The 24125-nt window shown below is 53.2% G+C and overlaps 1 protein-coding gene across 1 annotated transcript in view; it reads left to right on the forward strand.

The window, feature by feature from the left end:
- Nucleotides 1-534: 534 nt before the first annotated feature.
- The window catches only part of EPHA10 (EPH receptor A10), a 34438-nt gene continuing 10847 nt past the window's right edge, over nucleotides 535-24125 (forward strand). Inside the window, exons 1-6 of the mRNA XM_054395151.1 lie at nucleotides 535-646; nucleotides 1856-1920; nucleotides 3124-3793; nucleotides 18031-18186; nucleotides 18891-19232; nucleotides 23394-23518. Coding sequence (XP_054251126.1) covers nucleotides 535-646; nucleotides 1856-1920; nucleotides 3124-3793; nucleotides 18031-18186; nucleotides 18891-19232; nucleotides 23394-23518 — 1470 coding nt within the window. The remainder of the gene's footprint in view (nucleotides 647-1855; nucleotides 1921-3123; nucleotides 3794-18030; nucleotides 18187-18890; nucleotides 19233-23393; nucleotides 23519-24125) is intronic.

Consider the following 24125-nt stretch of genomic DNA (forward strand, 5'->3'; position numbering starts at 1 on the left):
TCAAAGTCAGACATAAACCTGGCATTTCTGGGCATTGCTAGCAGGCACAGGCAGTAACGAGCACTGCCCCGCTGTCCCCGGGGCTGTGGTGCAGAAAGAAGGCTTTGACTCGCCACTTGCTGTCCGTTCATGGCGGGAGGGAGCAAATGTCACCCGGTGGGTGTCCCACGGCACTGTTAGTTGTGGCTGTGACAGCGAGGCCACCGCATCTCAGCATCACCACTACCCGTGGCCTAGCAGCCCTCTGAGTCCCACTGGCAACCCCTGCCCTTGGCAGCGGGACCGGGCAGCCCAAAGCTCTTCCCGGCACCGCTCAGTCCGCTTCGGCGGGCGCCGACAGCTGCCATCAGTGAGCTTCAGAGTGAACGGCGCGCCTCGCCCCGCCCTCCCGCTGCACACCCCGACGGCTGTCGCCGATTGGCCGAGCCGTCTTTCGGCCACGCCCCGCCGGCGGCGATTGGCGGCTCTTGGCGGGGGCGGGGCGTGGCGGCCGGCGCGCGGCGGCGGCGCGGGGCGCGCGGAGTCGGCGGCGCCATGGCGACGGCGCGCGGCAGCGGCGGCTTCCCCCGAGCGCTGCCGCTGCTGTTGCTGCCGCTGCTCCCGGTGTTGCTGCCGTCGCTGCTGCCCCGCGCCGCCGCCGAGCAGGGTGAGCCGGGACCACAAAGGCGGAGCGGCATCTCCGCCGCACCTGCGTTTCTGGCCGCGCTGTGTCTCCGGTGCTCCGGACGCGCGGGTCGCGCTCTCCGTGTCCGGCGGCCGCCGCGCCTGGTGCCGCCACATCGGTTCCGGCGTCGATCCCCCGTGGCGGGTCGGGCTTCGCGTTGCGGTGACCGGGAGGGACTGGCGCGGCTCGGGGGCAGGGTCTGTTGGTCCGCTCTCGGGCCAGCGGATCGGGGTCCTGGCACGCTTCCCCCACCTCCCCGCGGCGTTCCCCGCAGTCACCGCCAGTCCCCGCGAGCTCGGCCATTGCTTCGCGGGATGGGATGGATGTGCCGCCGATCTGCTGTGCGGGGATACGCGCGGGAGAAACGGGACGGGGCGCGGCGAATCCGGCCGCCCCGCTCGGCGGATCCCCGCGGGATTCCCGGGCGTGTCGGGGGATCCCAGAGACAGGGGATTAGGGCGGCTTCGGTGCCGGAGAGGCGGGAGCCCGGCCCGGCTGCAGCGGCTCCGAGGGGCAGCGCTGATCCCCGGTGACGCGGGGACACGGTTCCAGCTCCGGGGGTCCCTGACGGCAGGGGACGCGCTGCCTCGCATGGATTCGCCTCCCGGAGATGTGACCGGGAGCCCTCGGGGTACCGTGGTCCCCGTGGCCGCTCCCAGAGGTGTCCAATGACTCGAGTCCGAGACCAAGCGCGGCGCCTATCCGGGGCGCGTCCGCTCGCTGGCGGAGCGGGAATCGGAGCCTGGATTTGGGAAAATGGCTTACGGCAAAGGGGAGTTGGAGGGCTGCGGGCAGAGGGTAGGGCTACCCCACAGCGCCGGGCAGCGCCTCTCGGCCCGCGAGGGATGGCATGGACACGGCGCGGCGACAGCGCTGGCTGGGTCGGTGGGATTGTCCTGCGGAGTCCCTTTGGGCTGTAGCCTTCCTTGGGGCGTTGTCCCCTCCAGGTCGGGGCACTGATGGCCTAACGGTGAAGTCTGCTCTGGCATCTGCTCTAGAGCTGCAGGTCCCCAGGTCCTGCTCGGGGGCTGCTGGAGCTGGGCAGGAGCTGTGCCCTGCATTTGGGACCTCGCTCACCACTCGGGCTGGGGGCCACGGTCTGGGATGCATGACACGGTGCTGAGCTCCCCAAGGGGCAGCTGAATGGGTGTCTGTTGTGGTATGCTTGCTAAGGTGTGGTCTTTCCTGCAGTTGTCCTGCTGGACTCAAAGGAATCGCAGGCGGAGCTGGGCTGGACCTCTCACCCGTCCAACGGGGTAAGCGTGGTGGTGGCACTGTCCCACTCCTTTGCTTTGGTGCTCTGCCTTTGGTGCTCAGCAGCGTCTGAAGTCCACACTGAAGCTGGTGGAGAGGGCAGAGGGTGGCACCCTGGGAGAAGAGTGAGAGGTGAGGTGCTGGTTATGTACATGTTGTGACTGGTGTGGAGCAGCTTATCAGAAGGGTTCCACTCTCCTGTAGCGTGCAAATCACCACCAGCCGGTTCGGGTTTGTGGTTTGCACACCAGCATGAGCTTCATGGGATCAACCCAGCCCTTGGAAGAGGCTGTGGCTGGGGTGGGTTTGTCAGGAACTCTGTATCACACAGGGTTGATTTGATCAGGTCCTTGCTTTGCTGCCAGGGTGAGCCTGTAGCTGCTCACAGAAAAGTCAGAGTTGTGTTTCTTTCTGCCTTGGGTTCATTTTCCAGAGTGGAAACAAACCCTTCAGAGGGAGTGATGATGGATTCCAGAGTCACTTGCCTTGCCCAGCTGTTAGTCTGCAGAGGAGACACTGTTTTGGGTGCATTTGGCAATGTTGCATGCATTTGCCCCTGGAAAGCTTTGCTTTGGGAAGCTGCCAGGTCACCCTCAAGGCTGTGAGGGTTGAATCATCATTTCACTAACCAGGATCTTTGCTGGTAACCATGTGGAGATCCCATTTCACTTGCAGTCAGAGGGTTTCTCCTGTTCTCAGTAAAACTTCTGTCAGAGAAGCTGCTGCTTGCTGTCCAGGAAGGTACTTGTCCTTGTGTGATGGTGTGATTGGTGTCACCTCTCTTTGGCCATCTTTGACTTCTCTGGGCAGCTCAACGCCATCTGGCATTGTGCTGTGTGGTGATCCTGTGCAGATGCACCTTGCCAGGGACAAAATTTGAGGCGTGGGAGATAAAGGCTCTGGTTTCTCAGCAGATGATGTGTCCAGACTTTTTTTTGGAAGGCCTGATGCCAATGCCCTCTTTCTGGTTGTGTCTGCATCTCTGCAAAGAACTCAGGTGCGAGGTGGTCCAGCAGTACCGTTGTGTTACCACAGCTTGTGGGCTTGGTAGGCTGAGGACTTCTGGTGCCTATGACATAATGGCCTGTAGGTGGAGAGGCTCGTGGTGGGGATATTTATAGTGAGTGGTGAGTCCGTGCTGGGGCGGCTGGCTCTGGCTCACAGCAGCCCCCGAGCTCTTACAGCCCTTTGTGTTCTCTCCCCAGTGGGAAGAAATCAGTGGTGTGGATGAGAATTACAAACCCATCCGCACCTACCAGGTCTGCAACGTCATGGAGCCCAACCAGAACAACTGGCTGCAGACAGGCTGGATCGCCAGGGGCGACGGCCAGCGCATCTTCATCGAGCTGAAGTTCACCCTGCGGGACTGCAACAGCATCCCTGGTGTGACTGGCACCTGCAAGGAGACTTTCAACCTGTACTACGTTGAGTCTGACTCTGACCTGGGTGGTCACGTCCATGAGAGCAAGCACACCAAGATCGACACCATTGCTGCTGATGAGAGCTTCACGCAGGGGGACCTGGGCGAGCGTAAGATGAAGCTGAACACCGAGCTGAGGGAGATTGGGCACCTGAGCAAGAGAGGCTTCCACCTGGGCTTCCAGGATGTGGGTGCCTGTGTGGCGCTGGTCTCCGTGCGGGTCTATTACAAGAAGTGCCTCAGCACCGTGCAGAACCTGGCCGTGTTCCCGGACACGGTGGCGGAGGTGGCCTTCGCGACGCTGGTGGAAGTTAAGGGCACTTGCGTGGCTCATGCTGAAGTGGACGTGGATAATCCCCCCCGGATGCACTGCAGCGCAGAGGGCGAGTGGCTGGTGCCCATTGGGAAGTGTGCCTGTGGTCCTGGCTTCGAGGAGAAGGATGGGGAATGCAGAGGTAAAAGTGCCTGTCCGTGTCCTTGGCCAGCTTCTGTCTGTGTCAGTCCATGGTGCTGCCAGGCTGCTCCGCTCTGCCTGGTGCCTGAGCACAGCTCAGACAAGTGGCATTGCCTTTTGTCAGCAGAATGGGTCTTAGCTGATTGCAGCTCCCCAGCTAACAGCCAGACCTTTGTCTGAATGGTGGCAGTTGGGTAGATGGGGCTGGGAGCTGCTCTTCGGTGTGGTGTTGACTGGGCAGACGTGCCAGGGCTGTGGATATCATCAGGCATTTCCCAACGGCTTTATCTTAACCATAAAATTACTCTAGAACATTAATATCCCTCTCATCAGGCTTTAGACACAACTTAATAGTTTGATGACTTTACAGCTTGCAAGGTTATGTTTAATGACAGCTGTAAAGTGGATGTAGCCTCCACTTAATGGCATCCCTCTCACGAACCTGGTACTGGGAGCACTTTGATCTCACTGTCAAAGGCAGTTGAGAGCCAGGCATGTGGTCAGCCCTGAGTGTGGGGTGGGGGCTTCTGTGATGCTCCTCCTGGAGCCTCCGAAAGGAGGGAGGTGCTGGGCTGATGCCTCCCCCTGGGCCCCTTTCTGGACCATGGTCAGGACCTCCTCCCAGCTCAGCAGAGGCACGAGCTGGCAGTGGTCCTGGGCAGTGACTCTACATCTCCTACCCCAGCTATGGCCTTTCGTCTGTCTATCAGCTTGTCTTCCCTGGAAGCTGTAATTAGCTCCCACTTAGGAGTCCTGTTAGTAGAGCTGCCCTGGGGCAGGGGAGAGATTGGGCCACTAGCTGGGACATGTGAGAGATCTTTTCTCTCAGGTAAAATGCATCTGGAAAGATCCTTTGTTGCCCCTGCCTGGTGTCCAGCTGATACCTTGTACCTGGTACCAGATGGATTGAAAGGAGAAGCACTGAAGAAACCCCATGCAGGTGCAGTTCCCGTGCAAGCTCTTCCTGAGGAGTCAGCTTGAGGCTCCTTTGGAGCTGCTTGAGGCTCTTCATATTTAGACTGTGCCAGATGTGCCCCCTTCCTCCAGGAAGTGGGAAGCCTTCCCTGGTTCTTCAGGTGGTGGCATTCACTTGGTGCCCTCCTTAAGACCTTATGAGAACTATGGAATCGAAAGCCTCGCGCTGTTCATTGCTTCAGTGGCTCGTGGCAGCTCGCCATGCTTTCCCCATCTGTTCCGAGTGGGAATTTACATAGCAGGTCCCAGAAGGCTTTTGCTAATGTTTCAGGTTTCTGTGTTGAGTTTAAATAATTCATATTCTCCAAGGAAAAATATTTGAAGTAATTTAATGGACATAATTAAGTTTTTCCCCTCTCTCACAGAAAGCAGGTCATTAGTCACTCTCTGCAGAGCAGTCTCTGATGTCTGGTCAAATATCAGCAAAGAGTTTATAAGGGTTGAAAGTTTTTGGTTTGTTCCAGAGCCCAGCATTAGCATAGTGCTAAGTGAATAACTTTAAAAGATTTCTGATGAAAGGCATCCAGAGCTGTGGAAATTCTTCAACAAGGACGAAAACCTTTGAGCTGGAGGCAAGTCAATATGGAGGGGAGTTTGGGGATGTTGAAGCAGCCCAGTGATGGCACAGCAAATCCAGCTCCACCACCTGCCCCTGTGGGGGTGGCTTGGGAGGGTGTGAGTCCACTGGGTCCATCTTGCCCACAAAACTCTTGTGCCCTTCTGACACATGAGTAGGGGCTTAGCTTGGTTGGCAGTGCAGGTGGTGGCCGTGGTGGTGGCCATGAGGTGTGGGTGGTGTGAGTTTCTCTGCAGCAGGAACGAGCTTCATTTCCCACTGAACTGGGGAAGCTGTTGGAACTAAATCCCACAGCTGGTATCCTTGTAACCGTGATTTAAGTGCTGAAATCATCCCGCTGCTGAGAGCACATTTGTATCCTCACACTGAAATTAGGAGAGATGAGAAAGACTGCCAGGATTTCCAGCACTGCTGATTACTGCTATGAGACAGCCCAGCCCTTGCACTGTCCCTCTCCCTGTGCTGTGCCACCTCTCTGAAGAAGCCCCAGCACCTGCCAGGCTGCCAGGGGCATGCACATTTGTGATGAATCACTTCAGTGATCACTGAGATGCAGCCATCTCTGGGGTGGAACCGAGCAGCTTTAGCATCTGGCTAACATCTCCTGAATAAGGGGAGCGGTTCTGTCACTGCAAACACTCCCCCTGCTTTTCTCCTCCAGGATGGATCTGCAGCCAGATGCTGTTCTGTGCTCACTCTGATCTGAAAGCCTATTTCTGGCAGATGTACAGCAAGCAAGCACCAGGTCCTCTTGCAGTGTGGATGCTCACCTGCCCAGCCCTATTCTGCTCTCAGGAGGCTTCACAGCACTGATGTGCTTTTATCCTTAATTTTACCAGGCCTGAGCTCTGGCCCCTTCCTGCCATTTACCTTGTGGTGCATCGCAATAGCTTCTGTGTAAATGAAACCAGGATGTGGAGGAGCTGCCTGACATTTGCTGTAAAGTTGTCTCTTTCTGCTTCATCTTTCCCATCCAATCCCTTGTAATACCTGCAAGGAGAATTTCAACAAAGCCCAAGGTTAATATTTACCAGCCAGATTCGCTGCAAATGAGACAACTTCAACCAGACGTTGAATTAATATGATGGAGACCAGTTTCCAGAAATAGCTGTCAGCCCCTCTGCTTTGACAGAAACGTAAATTTGTGCTGCAGCAAAGTTTCCTTCTCCATTTATTTCCTTCCACTGCTGACAGCTGTGTCAGGAGCTGGCTCTGTGCTGGGGAAATGCCCTGTGCTCTGCTCTCCTGCACTGGCATCACCACACAGGGCAGGCTGGCACTGTGCAGGGCATGCTGGCACTGTGTGCCTTCCAGTGGTGATGGTTTGATTACCAGGCTCTGCCCCTTGCCTACGCAGGGATGACATGACTGAAGCCAATTTTAGGGAGGAAACAGCTCCCAGTGCTTTGTCAGAGGTTTTAAAGGACGTTTTAAAGTGAATTGGTGTGGGTTTGACAGCTCCACTGGGACTGGGCAATGAGGCAGGAGCTGACTGGGTCACGGGCAGCCAGACTGGTCCCTGGCCAGTGCTGCTGCAGCTTCATGGTCCAGCTGAACACATATTTGCTTCCCTCACTGCAGGCAGCAAGCATTGCTGCTTTCCAGGAAAGGAAAACCTCATGCAAGAGTCACATCAGTGACTCGCTGTTTGTAGCAGCCCATGGGCATGAGGAGCAGCTGCCAGTGTCCATGGTGGCTGTTTGAAAAGTGGAATAAAAGAAGTTCCTCCACTGCTGAAGGAATTTTTGAGCAGCTGGTTGGATCCAACATGCCATAGACAGGAGACAAGGAAGAGTTACCCTGTTTCGCTCTGGGAGAAAGCTGGAGAAAGTTGGAGCCCTTAGACTCATTCTTATTCTGGATCCTCCTGAATTGAAACAAGGATAGAAGGGAAAGGTGTTGCTGTTGCAGGATTTTCCCTTTTTCCACTCCTTTCCTGTACATTTGTGATAAACCAGCAGGAATTCCTAGTCTCAGCTGGGTGGGTTTGCCCACTCCATCCCACTGTGTTGGGTGCTCCTGAATGTTCTTGCATGGATGACCTGTCAGCAGCTCTGCCTGTTTGCTTGCATGGGAAGGGGACTTTGAGTGCTGGAGGCAAATCTCCCCTCAGAGCCTTTCCTAAGAGGGGTCAGGCTTGCCCTGGAGGAAGCTCTGACATGCAAGGCTGTCGGTTCCAGCCTGCACATCTATGTCTGGCAGAAGGACGCTGTCCTGGTCTGTGCTGGGCCCATCCCCAGTGACTTGTGTGTGAAGGACTTTGAGGGCTTTGCAAGGCAGGCTGGCACAGCTGCTGGTCTTGAAACATAGAGGTTGGATGGAAGGCACAAGCTGAGACTAATGAGAAGAATCTTTGCTAAGGGTTACTGCTGGCAAGCCCAAAGGCGATGCTTAGCGCTCTGCAACAGCAAGAAATGGCTGCTCTGAGCGACTGGGGGATTTGTCAGGGGTCTGATGAGAAGTAAAGGACACTGGGCTGGCAGCCTGCTCTGCTCTGCTCAGGCTGGGCCACGTTATTAATGGCTCTAATTGCCTGATGAGTCTAACACTGTGTGTAGTATAATTGCACTTTATGGCAGCTTATAATTGTTGCTGTTAATGAGGAGACAAGATTCGTGACAGCACAGTCTGGATTCTGATCTGATCCTTCCTTGTTGCTGTTTTCCTAACCCATTTTCAGCTCCTTGGTGACTTCCTAGGCCTGTGCCTGTGCCAAGGCAGCAGCTGCTGCTCCCCTTGCTCTGCCCGCTGGGATTGGGGTTCTTGGGGCTCTGGAGAGTCCTCCAGCAATGCCTCTTTCTCCTGCTCAGGTGGCTGTCCTAGCCCCTCACTCTTCTTGTGTCTGGTACAGATTGTCCTTGCAGTAGCTTAAACTTTTGCCTCCTTGCCCCAGTGGCAGGGCAGATTGTGCCTTGTACAGACACTTCAGGAAAGTCGATGTTATCTTCCCTGTGCTTGACTTCTTCAATAGCAGGGGAAAAAGCAGATAAGCAAAACCTTTGAGGAGCTCATCCTGCCTGTTGTGAGCAGAGGTCTGTGAACAAAATCACAGCTGTAAATCCTGTGAAATTGAGCTGGCTTCTCACTGCTGCCAGCCCTTACTTGGACATGAACTTGGTTGATGTCTGAGCAAATCTAAAGGGAAGTTTAAAGAAGAGGTTTTCCTTAGTTTTCGTTTTCCACAGGGAAGTGCTGCAATAGAGAAAGTGCTTGCTTTTTAAGAACCCAATCCCATTTAGTGCTTGTCTGCAGAGCATCACAAAGCTGAGTTTGGGGAAGGAGATTGCTGTGGTCTTGGACCACTCACTTTGTGCTTGTCCATCGAGGCTGCCACACTGAGTACCTTTGCCTGGCTGCCTGCACTGCCTGCTCTGCATGGCCAGGGCTTGCTTTTGCTGAGAAGTTTGGGGCAAGAGTGGGAAGTGGTATTGATGAGTTTCTTTCTTGTGTGTTATGTGTGTCCCATCACGTCACTACAGTGTCCTTAGGTGGGAAATAAAGAGATCAGTTGAAAGTTGGAGCAATTTAGACTGCTCAATTACAGTATTTTGTCATCCAGTGCAAAGGGATCTCCTGAAGCCTAAGGTCTGCTTTTCCCTTTAGATAGAGAAAAGATGGATCCAAATGTAGAGCACTTGAGGCTTTTGATCCATTTCATCTTTTATACATTAGCTTGCAAACCCGCATGTGCTTCTGGAGTTTATTTTATCTTCTGACTGATGCTCGAGTATTATGCATAATAAGTTTATTTTTTCTCCTGGGATTCTCTAAGTTGCACAAAGCATCAGGTTTTGCTTTCATCACTGATACAGCCACCAGCATCCTGCAGACAGATGCTGTACTTGTGGGGCTGGGGCTGATGCACTTGTTGGGGCTGGATCCAGGGATGCTGGAACTGTGCTGGGTGGATGTGGGGTGGGAAATGGGGCACGCATCCAGTGGGGCTGTGGGAGTAAATCTGTGCCTGTCGCACAGGAATAATCACTGAGGAAATTTATACTCTGGTGGTTTCCTTTCTGAATTATGGTTTGGCTTTCTCCTCCTGGGTCTGGTGTTCTAGCAGAACATGGCTGGAGCACCTTTGTAAGCCAGCCAAAGCGACTCTTTCAGGGCATGGAGAGCTTTGTGCTGAATGAATCTGGAGTATTTGCCTCCACCCAGGCTCAGCCATCGCCTCCGTGGCAGCCGTAATGCCTTATGGTAGGTGCTGCTTTCCATCAGTCATGCTGTGAAGCAGAGGCTTTCTCCTCAGTCTCTCTTTGGAGTAATGATCAAGCTTGCAGATATTTATTATTCGGGATTGCATATCACATTGCTGTTCCATGGCGTGTCTGAAATAATTATGGCTATGGAAATTGTGGCAGAGCCAGACACAAATTACTCTGGGACACTTAATTTTAGAGCAAACTGCTCAGAAAATTACAAGGACCTCAGTTCATTTGCAGAATTTTTTGTCAGGCTTAAGGTTGCAGGTACCTGGCTGCTGGGCATTGTGTGCTGCACAGGGCAGCTGTGTCCTGCCTGGAGCCCAGGGCCCAGGGCTCTGTGTGAGATGAAAGCCTGCTGCAGGAGCAGGCTGTGCTGAGTTGCAGGTCAGCCAGTCCTTCACAGGGAATCATTGGGTGGATCCATTAGGGAGCTGAAGGAGACAACAGTAAATTGCAGTTGGCTCACTGGATGTGCCAGCTCCAGCCTGTCCTTGAGGAGCGTTCCTGTGTGGACAGCAGTGAGGTTCTGCTGCTGCTGCTCTGGTGCTGAGTGCAGGCAGAGGCATTCACTGAGATGTTTCCAGGCTGCCTTGATAAATATTCCTGGGTATTTAATTTTCTTCTGGACTAAATCACTGAATTTAATTTCAGCTATTGAGAGCTCGGTGTTGGAGGTGCACAAAGATCCAGCCTCTGGACATGGGTTTTCATTTCAGTGCTCTTCAGATTGTTTAAGAAGTGCAAAAAATTACAAGAGTAGCATTGTCCTGAAGGGTTCAGGGGTGCTGGGGACGTGCTGGTCTGCAGGCTAGGGAAAGCAGCCATTACTGAAACCCAGCTACTGAAAAGCAAAGTTTGTGTAGCTCAGGCTGCCTTTGAATGCTCTCGGGTGGCACAGCTCGAGATGCAAATCCTGGCAGGTGGGGTGTGTGTCGGTGTGAGCTGAAATTCAACCCCCACTGACAATAACCAGGCTAGCTCAGTCTGGAAGCAAATGAAAAGCTGTATTTACAAGCAGAGTCTAAAATCTACAATGAAATGCAATGAATATGTACAAATATACAAAATTCACAACATTCACAAATATATACAATCAACAGAAAAAGCACAACCGATCTCCCTTTGCTTCCCCCCAAGGGGACCCTCCCAAAGGGGCCTCCCTCTCCCAGGAGCTTCCCCCCCAGACCTCCCTGGACAGAGAAGCAGAGTTAGTTAAGCAGAAAGTTGTTAACTTAGCTGCCAAGGTCAGTGTGTTATCTTCAGCCAGAAGAGAAGAAGAAACAGCAGCCAGACAGCCCAGCAACTGCCCCCACTGCAGAACGCAGAATGTGCAGAGTGCCTGCTTTGTTTTGGGTAATAGTTCTTAAACATTTCTATCTATCCAATGGAAGTGTTTAGAACAATCGTTATTTTGCTTTCTTACACCCAATAGTGACTTATTTACATTCTTTCACTTTCTCTGTTCTGAACTTTGCAAGGAAAAATTAAAAAGACAGTTTCAAACCATCACAGGGTGCAAGGTGAGTGGAGCTGGAGACCTGATCCCCTGCCTGCATCGATCGCTGCCTTGTTCTTCGTCCCTTGAGCACGGTGCGGAGATTGGACACAGCTCCGTTCCCTGCTCACAGCAGGGCTCGGCGGCAGCATCACTGCTGCTGCAGGGTATTGATTACAGGTCTGCAATGAGACAGGGCCAGATTGCAAACCCAGCGTGGCAGGGGGACAGGAGCCTCTCTATTACCAGAGGACATTTGTTGACAAGGCTCTTTCACTGGCTCGATAACACCACTAAAACCTCATCCTGTTGCTGTGTTCTGCACAAAGTGCCCTGGCTGTTTTTGGGCAGCTTGCCCTCATCTGCAGGTGCTTGCCTGCAGCCTCCTTCCAGGTTGCCCACTCCCACCCTGGTCCTTCTGGTCCTCCTTGGGGCTGCTGCTCCATCCCTCCTGCTGTGCTGGCATGGAGCACTTCTCTTCACTGCTGGAACATAATCAACAGTGACTTGCTTGGCTTGATAGTGGAAGTAGGATAGATAGAGGCTAGGTGTGCCAGTCTGGCCTGGGGAGGGGTCAGCTGCAGCAATAGCTCTGGTGACAGACACATTGAGAGCAACTTCACATTCTGCACAACTGATGATAGCAGTGGGCTTGCAGAGACACAAAAGATGGATGTCTATGCAGCATGTGGTGTGTGTGCCCTTGACAGCAGCCCTTGGCATGGGGAGCAGAGGATTTCTTCCCCTTAGTGCTCGAAGGGGCTGGTGCAGACCTTTGGTTTGCCTTGAGCTGGGCTAATCCTGGTAACACCTTAATTAAGGAGCAGCCATATCTGCTCTTTGTGCTCTGGGGGAAGCCCTGTGTGCAGCCTGCACAGAGCCCTGCCCTGCAACGGTGGGGGCTCATGGGGCACTGGAAATTCGTGCTTCTTAAGTCTGCCCCATGTGAGGGAAGTGTTGGATGCCAGCCTACGAGCTGGGTGCTCCACACCTGTCCTTTGCCAGGAAGGACTGTGGCTCTGCTGAGGTGTCTTGACCTGGGGGTGCTGTGATGGTTCTCACTTGTAGCATCCCCTTGGCACCGGCTGATCGTTTCCTTTAGCTTTGCTGTCTTTCCTAAAGAGCATTTTTATGAATGCCTACTTCAGCAGGGAAAATTAACACCCGCTAAAAGCAGATGAACTTTGTCAAATACAATCTCGTGACAAAAAAAAAAAAAAAAAAAAAAGAAAAGGAAAGGAAAGGGATTGATTTTGGAAGACAACCGAGTTGTAGTGTTAATTATAAATGACTCTATAGGCGTTTGGAGGGAAACTGCAGGCGTTATTGATTCCTGCTGGCACGCAGGCAGCTCCTCCGCTATCTGCAGGAGCTCAGCAGCCTGGAGAGGTTCAATAGTGCTAACGCAGGCAGTGTCCTTCCTGGGTTTTCTCTTTCTTCAGCGCTATCTGCAAGGTTTGTGGGTCAACAAACTGACCCCAGACAGTTTGGGGAGGGAACAAATTAAAAAAAGAAAAAAGAGGCAGAATCCATCAAAGGCATTAAAGCTAAATGCTGAGGAGGGTGTAAGCAAACCACCCGACTCTGATATGAAGAAAATTATACCAGACAGCAGGGAGGGGTAAGTGTGGCTGCCAGGGTGTTGCTGGAGCTTGGTGAATGCCTTCCACAGCCAGGGAGGAGTTTGTCCTGCTTGTGGCCTTTCTCATCCCCCCTGCCCTTTCTCATCCCCCCTGCCCTTTCTCATTCCCCCTATCCTTTCTCATTCCCCCTATCCTTTCTCATCCCCCCTACCCTTTCTCATCCCCCCTACCCTTTCTCATCCCCCCTGCCCTTTCTCATCCTCCTTACCCTTTCTCATCCCCTCTGCCCTGCAGTGGTGTCACTGCCAGATCCTTCGTCCCACTGCTTTGCTGCTGTGGGTTGGACACTGTGCCTCAGCATGGGCACTCCAACAGAAACTGCCTTGGTACCTGCAGAGTCATTATAACACCTTTATTAGGAGGTATCATCTCCGTTGCATAGTGTGGGTCCAGGTGCAAGAGTTGTGGTCCATGTTCACATCCAGGTCCAGGAGGGGGAAGGCAAGAGGAGGCTGCGCCAGTGTCTATCACTGGTTTGGTACTGGTGGGCTGAGAAGCGCAGACCCAGAGCAGTATCCCAAAATGGTCTTAAAAAGGGTCCTCCTGAACTGTACCCCAGGTGGGACCTTCAGGCAAGTCCTCCCAGCATGACTGGAGAAGTGGAGAAGGGAAGGTGTGCATGCACACGTGGTTTTCCCAGCTATGCAGGCAGGCAGGAGATGATTCGATGGCTTTTACCTGATTTTTATATTAACATTACCATGAAGTTGTCTGGGTTAAGTGGCTTTATTCCCAAATCCAGGATATGAGGGACTTTTATCCTAGCATTTAATCTTCCATCTGTGCTCATTCTCTTCATATTTTATGCTAAGCTTCAGTGTTTACTTAGGTCTCAGCCCCTTCCTCTCTGCAAAACGCTGAACAGTTTTTAATTAGAAAAGACTCAGAAGCTCAGGAAATGGGGTCGTGGTTTCACTGGGCCCTGCACAGTGTCTGGGGCAGTGCTCCCTGCTGCTGCTCATGTTTGTCAGTGGAAACCCACCCCATGATCTACAAAACATGCTGCAGCTGCTGCCTCTGCTGTGTAGAGCATCCAGGTGCTGCCCCAGGCATGGGAGGGACAGGGAGTGGCACTGGCCTGGCTGGCAGCAGGCTCGACACTGGGTACAGCTGTGGGAAAGTCACATCAGACCCAGCTGAGTGTCCAAGTTGTGTAGCCAGGGTGGAGCTGGAGGTCCTCTGGTCCAGCTTCCTCTGCGGAAGCAGAATTTGTGTCTGTCACAGGCTTCTCTGCTGAGTGCTTTTGTTGGTTAATCAAAATCTCTTCTGCCATTTTTTCAAACCAAAATTTGAATGTGGCATAGAAAATGTTGAGATCCTTGCTGGTGAAGGAAAAGCTTCAGCATTTGTGGAGGTGGGACTGGCTGGAGAGAAAGGTTATGTCCAGGAGCCACTGGCAGGCTTCATGGTTCTGTGTGATGGGAATGTTGGAAGTGCTGGGGAGAGAAAATAAAGCTGTCCCATGCCAGGTGGGTAGGAACCCAATCATTTTTCAGCTCTGCATCCTCAATAGTCCAGACTGAGCATGAGAGGACATTGCCTTCTCCTCTCTCTGGAGCCATCCACTCTGGTCCAAGGAGCTGTGGCCGATGAGTGGGTAGGTGAAGCCCTTCCCGTGGGTGCATCATGCTGGGTGCTCTGCCAAGCTGCAGCAGGGATCAGCATTGCTTGTTCTGCTCCTGGTTTGATCCTGTGCGCAGGCAGTGTTGTATCAAGGAGGGAATGTGTGCTCCCTGTCAGTGAAATGAGTAAGGCAGGGCTGGGGAGCAGGGAGCAGCTTGCGTGGGCAGCGATGATGGAGCCGGAGAGAGGCAACTGACGTCTGCTCCGTCTAACTGCTTCTCTTTGGCTCTGGGAGAAGGTATTGTTGGATTTTATTATTTAATATTTAAGTCACAGTAGTGCCAGAGGACAAGGAATTGGATAGAAAGCAGCGTACAGAAAAGAGAATTTCATCCTGTAAATGGATCCTGATCTCTTGAGAGCTGTCACAGACCCACTGCAAAAATGAGCACTGTGCAATGAGAGGGACACCTCAGCCAGCTGAGGGCTGAGAATAACGCTTGTGGGATGAGGTGGAGGAAGGTGGGAGTTTCTCTGAGGCTAGAAAAGGGGTGCACACAGGCTGCATCACATGTGCTGAGGTGCTTTTGTTCTTCTTGAGGGTAAGATTCAGACAAAATGAACACATAATCCTGTGCCTGGGCTCCTGGTGGGACACGCTCCTGCGGTGTCCTAGTGCCTGTTTTTGGGAAAATGGAGGTGTTGCTGCAGGGCTGCCTTCTGTAAGCTCACTTCCAGGGAGGAACAGCCTGAAAGATGCCTCTAATCCAAACGTTCCATCTCCTGCGACGTGACATCAGCTCTGTGTGGCTGGCAGGCTCCTCTCTGAACCCCAGGAGCGGTGGCAGTGAGCTCTGGGTTTAGTGCTCAGGTCCCATCAGGTTTGTAAACAAGATCGATTTTGTGTTCTGCCTGACAGGCTGTGGGCAGGGATTTTGTGCCAGCTTTGATGTCATGGCCAGATCGGCTTCTCCTGTGGGCCGGGACGGGGCTGAGCTGGGGCTGCAGCAGAGGGTGGCTGCAGTTGATGGGCAGCACCAAAGCCCATGAACAGAGCCAGGAGGAACCATACAAATGTTTGGCAAAGTTCAAACACTGTCCCCATTGTATGGGGACTGGGGGACCAGGGGGTCTGCCAGTTCTTGGCCTCTCCAGGATGGGCACAGCACACACTGGTCACAGCTGGTGGCTGGCTCAGCAGAGAGCTCCAAGTGCTGGATGTTCAGTCTGGGTTCATTCTGATGTGCTCTCAGGTTTCTGCTCTCTGGAGGATTACAAACTGTGTCTCCATTGTTTGAATGTAACATCAGTTCTCATTTGGTTTCTCAAATATAAAGAGGAAGCTGGAAGTGTTGGGAATAATCATTTAAACATTTGCTGGTTTCCCCTCTTTCATCTAGCACCCTAGGTAGGCAATGACATTTACTGTGCGTGGTGGCTGTGCCTGTCTCACCTCTGATGTTTCTCAAGGCTCATTGGAAAGTTCACTTCTGCTGTGGCACAGGCCAAGAAGAGGTGAATCCTGAACTGCAGCCTCTCCAGTCCCACACTGGCAGCAGCTGCTTGCTGTTTGCAAGATCAGGGAGCAAACATCTACTCTTCTTCCCAGAAATAGACGTTTTTCTAGAAATTCCTTCTCCAGCCCCTCTCAGGAGGGGATGCTCCAGCAGCTGTGAAGGTGCCCTGGCTCCCTGTGCCTGCAGAGACAACAGTGAGGGCTCCTGGCACAGTAGATCACCTCAGCTGGTGCTGACACTGCAGGCAGACAAGGAGCACCCTTCCAGGAGTCTCGAGGGACTCTCGTGGGGTCCCTGTGTCCTACTCTGTCACCAGCTCAGAGCCAGAGCCCACTGCTGGGGCTGCTCTTCGTGCCTGAGTGCCTGCAGCATGTGCTGGAGTGTTCTGTCTTGTCCCATTCAGCAGGAACTGCAGCCAAGGAGAGCCCAGCAGTGACCTGCCGATGTTTGGTTCCCTCATTTTCTATCACTTTGAGGAGAGGTTTATTCTCCATTTTAACGATTTAACCTTCCAGCTTTGCTGTGGAAATGTTGAGTCCTCATCAGCTGAGAAGTTGCTGTTTGCAGTATAGACAGAGGGAAGTCTCTCTTCATTGCTTGGCCAAATCTGTTGCTTCCTGTGGGCTGTGCTTGTGTTGGGTGACACAACAGCACAAGATCTTGTCTGGCAAGGAGCAAGGCTCTTGGGCAGCTCTGGAGAGGCTCTGTCTGTTATGTAAGAAAAGCAGAGATCTCTGATGTGTGCTGCTGCTGGCATCTCTGCCAAGCTGCTGTCTGCTGTGTGCCAGTGGCCCCTGGGATAAAGGGCCACAGGGAGTACAAATCCGAGCCACGGTGCTGCCATCTCTCCTCACGTCCCCACCTGTCACTGACTGCAGGGCACTGAATTTCTAAAGGCTTTGTGGCAGGTGAAATAACCTCCCCTTAAATGTTCACCCATTTTCAGCATCCCAGGGAAGGCTCCTCTCCACCTATGCCGTGTCTGGTGCTTTGTCCTCAGATCACAGCTGTAGCTGCCAGGTTTATATCATGCTAAAAATTAATGAACCAGAGTGCACTGGAATCTGCTTTGAAAGGAACAGGCTCAGCAGCCAGCTCCTTAAAAATGATAAGAGAGGAGCCTGCCGTAGTGGAGCTGCTCATCTGGGAACTTTACAAGTGATTAAGCTTAAACATACCGAGAGCTGCTAAAGGGACAGTGACAGCAGCACCACATCAAGAAGATGAAGAGGCCAAGCAAAGCATGAAAGCTTCTGTATGGCTTGAAATTCAGCTGAGACAAAGGCCTGCCCTAGGGCTGGCCCTGCTAGGGGCTGAGGCTCAGAGGGGCTGCAGCCCATGGGGCCCCCTGTGCCTGTCCCATCTCCTATTGCTGGAGATACCCACCAAGGACAGGTATAGGTTTTGCATGCAGGCTGCTTCCTTTTCAGATGTTTTAGGGTCAAACTGAAGCTGCTGCCAACTGCTTTGAGGAGTTTTTCAGCCGTTTGTGTTGTTTCTTGTAAAGTGCTGTCTCTTTCATGCAGAACTAGCTGGGTGTCCTGCCAGGAGTGCTGCTTGCAGGCTGCATGCTGCTGGTGGGAAAGATCAAACAAGCCCTTGACCAGCACGAGAATTCCTTGTTTGTATGTGTATCAAAGGCACTTCCAAAAGATAAGGGGAGCCTGCTGAGGGGCTGTGAAAGCAAATTTGTCTTCCTGTTGTTTAACTCCAGCACACACCTCCCTGCCTGCAGCCACTGCTCTGTACTCCACAGTGACATGGCCTTGTGACTCAGGGTTGTATGTGAGGCTCTGGTGACTGATGAGGTCTCCAGCTTCTCCATTTTCAATATTCCTCTCCTTTAGGGGTTGTTGTTGAGTCTTGCTGTGCTTTTCGTGTAATTTCTGCTCTGCTCACCTAACTCTGAACACTAAGCCATGTTTTTTCCATACCCTGCATCTTTCTGCAGCCACCTCATCCTCCATGTCCTTCCAGAACCTTCAGCTCCCTTCACATGTTGCCCCAACTGATGTCTGACCATTTCTTCAGCCTGGAAGTCAGTGCAGAGCTACAGCATCCAAATGCCCCTTCTGGGTGAACCCAAAGGCACACCACTCTTGGTGCCAGGATCATGCAGGTGCTCAGGGAAAGTAGCTGGGAGGGTGGTATCTGCTGGCCAGTGGCAGGCAAAGGATGTCCCAGGAAATGCAATCATCAAACATGTCCCACATTCACCTCGTGATGTTCTTCCTGTAACTCTCACTCCCTGTCTTTCCAGCTTGCCTTCCTGGATTTTACAAGCTGTCCCTCCGGCTCCCTCTCTGCTCTCCTTGCCCTGAGCACAGCTTCACGCATGAGGAAGCCTCCACGTTCTGTCTGTGCCAGAAGAACTACTCCAGGTCCCCATCAGACCCACCATCTGCCTCCTGCACACGTACGTCTGGCTGCAGTGGCAGCTCTTTGGCAGGCACAGGGGCAATCCAGACACTGTCTGTCCGGCAGCACCAAGCCAAGCAGGTGCCCGCTGGCTGCCCAAGGCTGTCCCCTGCCAGCTGGGTGTGCCAGCCCACGGGGCCTGTGCCTGGCCATGCGTGTCCTGGGAGGTCTGCATGAGGGAAGGGGACGGAGGGGCTGTCCCTGTGCCACAGAGCTTGCAGGCTGTGGCTGCAGGCTGATGAGAGCTGTGTGGTTGGGCTTGCAGAGTCCCCAGTAAAACCAAGGCAGTCACTGAGTCAATATAGCTCAGATTTTAATTAAATGGCCTCTGGTTAATTGGATTGGACTCCAGCTATTGCAGTGATGGATGCTGTGCTGCTGTCTGCCCAGTGATGGGGAAACTCCTGCTCTGTCCGAGCGTGAGCAGGGCTGGGCAGCGTCCCACCAGCGAGTGGCTCCTGGACTCTTGTAACCCAGCCCCCAGGAGATGCCAGGTCCAATTGGGCACTTCTCCACCCATTGTCCCCACCGTGCCAAGGGCATCCATGCCCCCTTATGCTGCCACGTGCTGCGGCTGCCATGGACCACACTCTCCTGCTCCATGCCCATGCTGCTGCTCCCTGAGGAGCTGTAGGTTTGCCCTCCCTCTTGGCAGTGCCCGGCTGTCCCAGCGCCCGCACACAGACACTCTTCTGCTTCCAGGTCCCCCCTCTGCCCCGAGGAACCTGGTGTACAGCCTGCGGCAGTCGTCGCTGGTGCTGGAGTGGAGTGCCCCTGCCGACGCAGGCGGCCGGAGCGACCTCACCTACAGCCTGTGGTGCGGGCGCTGCCCGGCGGCGCTGCGGGGCCGCTGCGAGCAGTGCGGCAGCAGCGTGGGCTTCGTGCCGCAGCAGACAGGGCTGGTGGGCCGCACCGTCACCCTGGTGAACCTGCTGCCTCATGCCAACTACACCATCCGCGTGGCGGCCGTCAACGGCGTCTCGGCCCTCAGCCCGCTGGCCGGGCAGCAGTACGCCGAGGTCAACGTCTCCACTGGCCTCGCAGGTAGGATGCTGCTGGAGGTGGTTGCTGCCTTGTCCCCTGGCACCAAGATGGCAGCTGCCCCCCACTCTCTTGCACTGGGGTGTCATTGAATTGTTAGGGTTGGAAGGGGCCTCAAGGATCATCCAGTTCCAACCCCCCTGCCACGGGCAGGGACACCTCACACCAGATCAGGTTGCCCAGAGTTACATCCAGCCTGGCCTTCAAAACCTCCAGGGATGAGGCTTCCACCACCTCCCTGGGCAACCTGTTCCAGTGTCTCACCACCCTCATGGTGAAGAATTTCTTCCTAACATCCAATCTGAATCTACCCATTTCTATTTTTGCACCATTCCACCTAGTCCTGTCATTACCTGACACCCTAAAAAGTCCCTCACCATGGTGAAGAATTTCTTCCTAACATCCAATCTGAATCTACCCATTTCTATTTTTGCTCCATTCCCCCTAGTCCTGTCATTACCTGACACCCTAAAAAGTCCCTCACCATGGTGAAGAATTTCTTCCTAACATCCAAACTGACCATATGAGGCCAGGTCTGTGGTTTTGCTGCCAGGATGACATGAGGTCTGGAGGCAGTGTGGGCACTGTCCACAGGCTCTGCATGCCTAATGCCATGCCAGTGCCCTGGCTCCTCTGAGTTTGCTCTCAGTGGTGCTCCGCAGTGATGGGCAGCACAGGCAGGAATGGGATGGAGACCCAGCACTGCCAAGGGGGTGCTGGTTGGTGTGGTGGAGAGGTGAGGAGCTGCTGTGCTGCAGGGCCAAGCTGTCCCCACCATGCAGGCTCACAGTGCATGTTCCCTTCCCCTGCATGTTTTGTGTTTCTGTTCCCTGATGTGGGGGAGGTGAGTGCCCAGCCTGAGCACACAAACAGAGCCCTGGGCTGGTGTGCTTGGTCCCTCTGCAGTTGTTGGCTGTGCCCAAAGAAGATGAGCCCTGGCTTGTTGTGTCCTTGTCTGCTCCTCTGTGGTTCCGTTATTAATTTGCATGAAAAGCCTTTGCCAAGCCACGGCTAATGGAGACAGATGATCCTCACGTACCTCTTGGCAGGAATTGGCCAACAATTTCATCTGAAGAGATTAAACTTTGATCTTGTTATAAATAATTTTCCCACCACTTGATCAAACGTTGTTGCCTGTGTTGTTGCTTTCTCTCCTCTCATACAATTCCTGCGAATCTGTTGGGTGGATGCTGTCTTGCAGATTGCTGCTCTTCAGGGGAGATGTCATTCCTCATTAGGGTCTTTGCTGTTCAAGGATGGATTTAGCTCTGAGAAGATCTTCTATCCCCTGAGCTCAGGCTTATTCCTGAGCCAGAGCACAAGCTCAGGAAGGGTGAGCTCTGTGAGGTTTAATGAGGAGCTGTTCCTCCAGAGGTTCCTGCCTGGTGCTGCGTCCAGGGACCAGTGCTCAGGAGCTGTGTCCTCACCCAGATTTTCAAGTCTGAGCTGGGGACAGGAGGGCAGCAAATGCCCCATTCTCTGCAAGGAGTGAAGCAACAAGTCTGTGATACCAATCCATGCTTTGGTGTTCATCTGTTTAATGCAGCTTTTGCTCTGGGTGAGTGGGAATCTCAGCCCCTTCCTCCACACCCACGTACTCCTGAAGGAGCTGGAATGCACACACAGAATCTGGCATAATTAATCTTGTAATCCAAATCAATGTCTCTTGTTGAGCTGTAAAGTCTCCAGATGCAGATGGTGATTCAGAAGCAGCAGAGGTGCAGGAAAGGTCCTGAGACATTTCATTTTTTTGCTGCTGAAGGGGTCTCCTCCTGGAGGCAGTGCTGAGCTGTTCCATCTGTGGGTGCCCAGGTCCTCTGGCTTTGACACTGTGGGCAAGAAGTGACAGTGACAATTAACCTGTGCTGATTGGCAAAGAGGGAGAGAAGGTCTTCTCCTGGGGGGCTGCTTCTCTGTCCAGTTTGTCTGTAACACCCTTCTGGGGCAAGAGGCCCCCAGTGCAGGCAGAACTTGGTGGAGAACCTTGGCTGGCATGGACAGCTTGTAGACCGTGCCATCTCTAGCAAGTCCTGAGTCCTGGAGCCCCTCATCTTTAGAGCCCACCAGAGAAGTGCTGGATGGAGCCAGAAATGAGAAGCAAGGGAGCCCTGAGACTCCTGCTGCAGCTGTGACTTCCTCAGCGGCTGCCACGCGATGGGCTCAGGGAAGTCATCTGTGGCAACAGGGGAGCTCTGGCTGCAGATACACAGCTTCAGAGGAAAAATTAAACAAAGAAGCACGACCCTATTTAGCTGTCAGATCCCTGCTCCTCTAAATATAACTCTGAGTGTAGCTTTGGCACTGCCCTTCCCCTTCAGCAGCCACCAGAGGGAATTAGCAGTTGTTCATTGCGTTTGCAGGGAAAAAGAGGAGATGCTATTTAGTCTGCAGGAGGCAAAATTAATACTGTGTTTTTTCTAATCTGCCCCCAGCATGGGACTAAATAAAAGTGTTTGAGGAGAGAAGAGAACTGTTTACCTGCAGGAGCAGAGCTGCATTAGCTATGTAAATGTTCGCTCCAGGACGATGTCATTTATATTCCCGGCAGGGATCGGCTCCTCTTTTAGAGGGCTTTTAAATCTGCTGCAGATTAATAATGCAGCCAGGGCTGGATGCTGTCTGCTTGGAGAGACCCTGGAGAGGCAGCTTGTGCTGAGACAGGTCCTCTGAAGTGGACCTCTCTGGTGCAGCCACGCCAGCCCAGCCCCTGCCAGCAAAGATGGTGGGGTCCATAGGGTGAGCTGATGCTGGGGTGAGGATCTGCACTCAGAGTCACACAGAATCACAGAATTATTGAGGCTGGAAAAGACCTCATCAAGGCCAGCCTATGACCTAACACCATGACATCAGCTAACTCATACCACCCAGTGCTACATCCAATCTTTCCTTAAAAACCTCCACTGATGGCGACTCTACCATCTTCTTGGGCAGTCCATCCCAGTGCCTCATCAGCTTTTCTGTGAGGAAGTGCTTCCTAAGCACAAAGCAGCCCTGGAAGAGCTGTGTGAGGACTGATGAGGCTGCTTCTTTGGTTTGGAAGGAAGGATGCTGGGGCACGATTTGCCTCTGGGACAGTGCCCAGCATGTTTTCTGTGTTGGGATGTTGATAGCTGGTGATGGAGGGGAGAGGCCAGCCCTCCACTGTGAGCTGTGCCATGGCACAGAGTGGCAGAGGTGCTCAGGGATGATGGTGAGTTCTGTCTGCCTGACTGCTGCTCACCTCATATGGGGAGCAGTGGATGGCATGATGGACAGGTGGTGGTCTGCTCTGGTTTGCTGTGGTCTGCTCAGCTGCCCCAGCTCCAAAAAGGTGTGGGGAGTGTTCCTGGGGACAGCTGGGTGCAGGGGCTGGGCACCAAAGTGGCTCTTCCTGCAGGCACTCTGGGTTCAACTCCATCTGCAAATGTTTGTTGTCCATCTCCAAGGGCCCCCTCTGGGTTGTTCCATGCCAGGACAGGTGCCCAGACCCCATTTTATGCCTTTTCTGCTGCTGCACTGTTAATTAAGAGGAGCAAACCCACATTCAGCAGAAAGGACTTTATAAAATCAGGCAGGGTGGTGAATTATTTAATGTTTGCTTTTTCAGAATTGAGGCAACGTTAGGGGAACTTAAAATATTGATGGGAAACATTTTTTTTTCACAGTGTGAAATGCTTTGTAGTCTGTGTGATTTTCTTTAATGCCTTTTAAACAAATTTGAGGCTAGTGCCTGCTTCTCTGGCATGTACCATGGGGTCTGCTCTGCAGCCCATTGCTGCCTGAGGCTGGTTTTTCCTGATGACCTTGTTAACACTCAGGAGCTCTTGTTCAGGTTTCTTCAGTCCCTTTGTGAGATGCAGAGGTGCAGGAGGGCATCTGTGTGATATTTTATTGATGGGAATCATATCAACCAGCAAGGAGCACTTAACATGGTGTGCAGGTGCATCAGCCTGGCCTCAGCCACCTGTGTCACTTCTGCTTGTAAAACACTCAGTGAGAAGTGCCCAAGCAGCAGCTGTGGGCTTGTGGTGGGGATTGCCCTGCAGCCCTGAGGGCTGTGAGCATGCTCCTGTGGGTCAGGGTCTGTCTGTGGTGCTGGGGAAGGAAGGCAGGTGGGCAGGTGTGGAGATGCTGCGCTGGTGGCAGCACTGCAGTCATCAGCTGCTTTCTTCTCTGCTTTTTCAGCACCAACTCCTGTCACTGACATCCACACGGATAAGGTTGAGCAGAAGAGTGTCTCCTTGTCCTGGCAGGTGCCAGGCTTCCCAACCACCAACAGCACTGAGTACGAGGTCAAGTACTATGAGAAGGTAGGCTCTGGGCACTGGCTACAGCTCTTGGTCATGCCCCAACCCTCCCTGACTGTCTCCCAGGTGCTTCCCTCTCTAGCTAGGTCTGAGCTGTGGGAGTGTGGTGTCACCTGTTCCTCCTGGTGCCACCCTGCCATGGCTGCTGTGGCACCCAGTCACAGCCAACCACCTGCCACGTGAAGATTGAGGAGTGGGAAAGGGAGGGAGTGTGTGTTTGGGGATGGTGCTGCTCTGAAGGCTTTACTGATACCTGAAAGTAAGAGGAGGGCTTCAAACGAGGGCCAAAAAGGTCTTTCCTCTCTGGCAGCATTATGCAATCTGCTTATGCAGGGTTTAGGAAGTTTGGATTATTTGTAGAGCATGTGCTAGAGTGATATTTTTTTCCCCATCTATGGAGCAAGATTTCATCCCATCTTAATGTTGACATCTCCCATCTTCCTAGGAGGTAGAGCAAAGCCAATCATTTTCATTCTTTCTTTTTTAGTGCCTTGGCTGGCTTCTTTCAAGGGCTTTGGAAATGTGAGGTTTGGGTGCTTGCCATTAGCCAGCCAGGGACTGCTAAGCAGTAGTGGGTTTCTAAATCTTTGGTGAGATGACACCAATGTTC

The sequence above is a fragment of the Indicator indicator genome, chromosome 33, assembly GCF_027791375.1.
Source record: "Indicator indicator isolate 239-I01 chromosome 33, UM_Iind_1.1, whole genome shotgun sequence".
In the NCBI taxonomy this organism is placed as follows: domain Eukaryota; kingdom Metazoa; phylum Chordata; class Aves; order Piciformes; family Indicatoridae; genus Indicator; species Indicator indicator.